This window comes from Bombus impatiens, unplaced genomic scaffold (assembly GCF_000188095.3).
Source record: "Bombus impatiens unplaced genomic scaffold, BIMP_2.2 scf_1491, whole genome shotgun sequence".
In the NCBI taxonomy this organism is placed as follows: Eukaryota; Metazoa; Arthropoda; class Insecta; order Hymenoptera; family Apidae; genus Bombus; species Bombus impatiens.
The window spans coordinates 3,662-8,823 of record NT_177910.1 but is presented as its reverse complement, the minus strand read 5'-3'; the positions used below and the strand labels follow the sequence as shown (position 1 = coordinate 8,823).

Sequence of the window (5,162 nt, the reverse complement as noted above, 5' to 3'; positions counted from 1 at the left end):
CAGCACCGCACCACAATCCCAACAACTGGTATGCGTCTCTTTGCCGATCCTATGACGGTACGAGTTAAAGATACCGTGTCCCGTAGGGATCTGCATCGTGTGATAGTTGATCGTCCTCTTTCTTTTGTAGAAGATCAGCGGATGCCCAGCATGTGCCATTTCTTCAGGGCTGTCGTTGATCCGCCTCTTCACTCCATACTGCTACCACTGCAACCATGCCTTGATGTAAATTGGCATGCTACCGGTAAGCACACACAGAGCCCCATGTAACACTATCCGGTAGGCGGTAGACGTACGGATCAACGGCGCCCTTTGCGCCCATTTCATGATCGTCCAATTTGTTTCCCTTCGCAGGGAGGAGACCCATATCAGTGCGCTATATAAAACCACAGACTCCCAGACGCCATAATACAGTCTCCTGACTAAATCGTTGAGCCCACCGACGTTTGGGAGTAGGCTCCGTATGGCGCCCAAGAACCGTTCCGCTTTATCATAAACTGATTTGAGCTGGGGGGAGAATCCCGTAGCACTATCTAATACTACCCCTAGGGACATCACAACACGGCTAATCTCTCCCCCCATCCCCCACGTTAACGTTAAAAATCTTCCTATCCTTTTCTTTGTTAAGAGGATAACCACCGTCTTCTACTTGGCTAGATGCAATCCAGCATCGCAGCACCACCTGGTGACCAAGGCTATGACCGCCTTTATCTTCTCATTGATACCCTGGGACCCTCTGACCTTGAATAGAACCGCCAGATCTTCGGCGAACGCTACTGCTTCAGTATTCTTTTCCCTGTCCAGCGCCTCCAGCACCCCGTCATACACGAGATTCCACACTAATCCCCTAAGACCGACCCCTGCGGAACCCCCGCGTAGACGTTCCTCCTTACGACACCGTCACGACAGTGTACCAGCCACTGTACTCTGCTGTATGTGTATTCTCCTCTCAGCCAGATAGTCTGCTAACAACTCCTGTAGCCGTCCCGGTAGCCGTCTCCTTCGAACCTCCTCCATTATCCTCTCGCACCTTAGAATGTTTAAGGCGTTCTTCACATCAAGGGCGACCAGGACACACACCAGGCCCTTCCTTCTGCACTCTTCAGCAACTGCGACCGTCCTATCCAGGGCTTCAAGAGTCGCCCTCCTTCTCCTGAAGCCATACTAGTCCCTATGGAAGGCATCCTGACCAACGCTCCTCTCTATGAGCATTTTCAGCTTGTGCTCCCACACCTTGCTCAACGCCGGCGGTATGCTAATCGGCCTATACGCCGATGACGTCGCAGGATCTTTACCAGGCTTGGGTATTAGTATCACCCTAGCCCCTTTCCATACCGCCGGTATTTTTCCATGGGTATTTATTCCGTTGAGCACTATCAGGAGCACGCTAGGTCTTTGCTTCGACAATAACCCCACTACAGTGCCAGGAATCCCATCCACTCCAGCCGCCTTCCTGGGATCGCATTTCCCAACGGCCATCCTCATGTCTACTTCCTCGATGCTCAACCCGCCTTCTTCGCCAGGTAGGATCGATCACCCTTCCTGTGTAGCCGGTAGTTCCTGCCTGGTGACAAAGAGGGCATCCAGGATTCCCTCCACTCTATCTCTTCCAAGGCGCTCCATTGGCGCCGACCGCATCATCTTCTTCCTCACTACACGATACGGCCTGCCCCATGGATTCTGATCTAAGATGGCGTAGAACCCCTTCCAACTCTCCTCCTTGCTACGCCCTTTTCAGTCGCCTCCTAACATCCTTGAATTCGGCCACCAGGACCTCGGCATCATCCTTGCGGACCGCCACCGCTCGCGGGGCTCTCCTTCTAGCTCCTAAAGTTTCACTCCTTAACGTAGCGAGCTCATAGCTCCACCAATCGTTGGCGCTCCTCTTCGCACTCGCCGGGTATCTTCTCTTCAAGTCCACGGCACACGTATGCTCCAGACCCTTCTGCAGTCGTTCGCCGCATACCGTCTCGTCAAATTTAAAACCATTTTCGTCATAAACTCCGTCAAATTTGTTTAAAAACCCCTCTACATCCATCTCTTTCGTCAAGTATTTAAAAGCGCCACCCTCCACCCGCTTAATATTATCTCTCAACTTATTCTCAACATAAAGATGGTCAGAGGCTGAGTACCAATCTAGGACCCTACTCCCCCTCCAACTCAGCCTCATTCGTCTATTAACACTAAGTATATCCGGGAAACTAGTCCCTCCATTTCTCAGGAAGGAGTAATTTATTCCCCGTCGTCCTAATAGGTATAAGCTCGTTCCTCGTTATAGCGTTCAGCAGTCATGTTCCCCTACGTTCCGTCTTAGAGCCCCCCCCCACACCGCATTAAAGTCACCAGCAACCATAATCGCCGGTGCTCTTTTCCTCCCCACCTTTATGACCCCTTCCAGTTCCTTCAAATAATCGTTAAACTAATCCTTACTCTTATTAGGGGAACAATACCCACTGATGCAAAACACGTCACAAACCCTGACCCCTACAATCCCTACATTTCTTATCAGGGTCTCGCTCGCCGCATGTTTTCCATTAAACAGGGTGACCCATACCGATGCACCCTCGTCATTAAATCAAAAAGGCAACTGCCTATAGGGCTCGGAGATGACCACAATGTCCTCCCTGCTTTCACATGCGCACTGCATCATTCGATCTTGCGCAAGCAAGCACCTATTTAGATTTATTTGCAGGACCCTAATTAGGCCCCCGTCTATTCCTAACACCTAAGCGCACCGTAGGGCACACCAACGAACCTGTTACATGCCTTGCATTTATGCAACCATGTTTCAAACACATAGCACATCTCGACTCTTTATCACAATCTTTCATTATATGCTCAGCGCTGCCGCACCTCCTACACAATTCCCTGCCATGACATACAACAGTACACCTTGCCGCCACAGGCCCCAACATGTGGCACCTATAACACCGCCGAACATTAGCTAACTGCTTTGCAGAAGCTATCGTTAGCCCAGTCACTCCTCCTTTCTCTGCTCCCTCTCTCCTCTCCCTCTCCTATCTCGTCCTTTCTCTCTCTCGGCACTAGGCACTCCACCCGCCGGGAGGACCACCTCCACCTCTTGCGTGCCCCACGGGGCTGCTTTTATACATTTGACTTCTATATCCGCATTTTCCTCAATTCCCCACTGCGACCTGATCTCTTCCACCAGCTCTTCCCTGCTGGTGAGGGGATCAATGTTCCTTATTTGTAGGGTCGCCCTGTTCACCAGAGCGGCCACCTTCGCACTATCATTCAAGGCGGCTCTCAATGTGGCCGCCCCCTCGCTAACCACCACCGCCCTGTCGAATTCAATGAGGATGTGGCCCGCTCTCATCCTACGGACCTCCGTGGCTCCCTCCAATGAACTCCTCACCTCCATTATCCTCTTATAAACATGAAGCCATTCGCAACCTTCCCGTCCGCCACCTTAATGAGAATAGCTTCCTTCCTCTTCTTGTTTCTTGGTATGTCTCTCTCTTTGGCACCAACCTGCTGTTTATTTCCCGGACGCACCATCGGCGTAGCTTGCTCTAAGGGAGCTTTCCTCTTCCTCTTCCTTTTTCCTACCCTTATCCATCCTTCGGAATCCTCGCTGAAGTCACCCCTTATCGCTCTGTTCTCCCTCCCGCACGTATCGGCGTATGTGACCTCTCCTCTTCGAGGCCTCTTATACTCCTCATCTCTCATAATTTCAGCCGGCTATACTATCTTTCTTTTTGGGTATCCGCCCCTAGCTATCGTCTCTTCTCTCTTCATGTCTGCCCTGTCTACCCTTTTTTCAACCTCGACAGGCTCTCTCCTTCTCCTTCTTCTATCCTTGTGCTCCCCACACTGCTCCAAGGAAGGCAGGATGCCTTTTATCTGGTTACCTATCTCCCTTATCCCCTCGTCCTTATCTTTGTCCAACTTTGAGTTCTTCACAACCACGTTAAACATTTGGACCACTCCAGCTAAGGCTTGTGTGAACCTTTTCAACTCAGCCCTGGAAATCAAAACATCCTCGTCATCTACGTCGCTCGTCTGCGTATCGTCTCCCGCGCTATCTTCGGCTTCGCTAGCCATAGCCGATCTCGCAGATTTCGCGCTGACGTTCCTCTCCACCGCCCTCCTGGCCATCATTCTAGCGTTGGCCAGTCCTTCCCCTGTTACCGGCGTACTGTAGTCGCTCCCTCTAATTCCAAAGGAACCCTCCGATTCCTCAACCACTCCTACCTCCGTCCTTTCACTAATCGTAGGGCTCTTCTGAAGCCTTCTTCTCGGTTTAAAGGGGCAGAAATCCTCGTTAATACTTATTATAGATAAGTATAATTTGTACGTAAGTATTGTAAGTAAGTAAATATTACTTAATTTAAATAAGTTGTTGAATCTATCGTTTAGGTCTAGCGGGTAGTGTCTCTTCAGCCTGCGGATCTGGTCCGTCTTATCAAGTAGTCCAGTTATTAAGGAGTTTCGGTGTTTGTTGACACTTTTGCTATATCTGTCGCTACATTTTGCTATTTCCTCTTTGACTGTGGGTATCTTGAGGTCGCGATGTATTGTTTCGTTGGTAACATACCAAGGTGCATCTATTAAGGATCTTAGCGTTTTCAATTAGAAGCGTTGAAGTATTTCAATGTTGGAGTTACTTGCTGTTCCCCATAGTTGGATTCCGTAGGTCCAGACAGGTTTTATTACGGTCTTGTAGAGGGTAATTTTATTCTGTATGTTTAGTTTGGAGCGTCGGCCCGTGAGCCAATAGAATTTTTTTAGTTTATCCTTTAGCTGCTTCGTATTATCTGAGATGTGTTTTTTCCACGTTAGTCTCTTGTCCAGGGTCATGCCCAGGTATCCGACTGAGTCCTTGCTAGGAATTGTTGTGTTCTTGATGGTGACCTGGGGGCAGGTTTGTTTTCGGAGCGTGAAGGTTACATGTGAGGATTTTTTTCCTTAATTTTGAAGCCCCATTTATGAAACTACTTTTCCATGGTGTCGCGACTTCGCTGGAGAATGGATGAGGCTATTACCGGGTCTGCGTGGGTAGCTAATAGCGCTGTGTCGCCTGCAAATGTTGCTATTGTTATCTCGTTTGATATGGGTAAGCCGGCAGTGTAGATGGAGTGCAGTAGGGGTCCGAGGACACTACCTTGGGGTATGCCGGATTCTATTGGGAATGTTGCGGA

The 5,162-nt window shown here is 49.8% G+C and overlaps 1 protein-coding gene across 1 annotated transcript; it reads right to left on the bottom strand.

The window, feature by feature from the left end:
* Positions 1-201: 201 nt before the first annotated feature.
* On the bottom strand, positions 202-582 carry LOC105681645. The gene has a single exon (XM_012392670.1). It carries the CDS (start codon positions 580-582, stop codon positions 202-204), a length of 381 nt encoding a protein of 126 aa, XP_012248093.1.
* Positions 583-5,162: the final 4,580 nt, after the last annotated feature.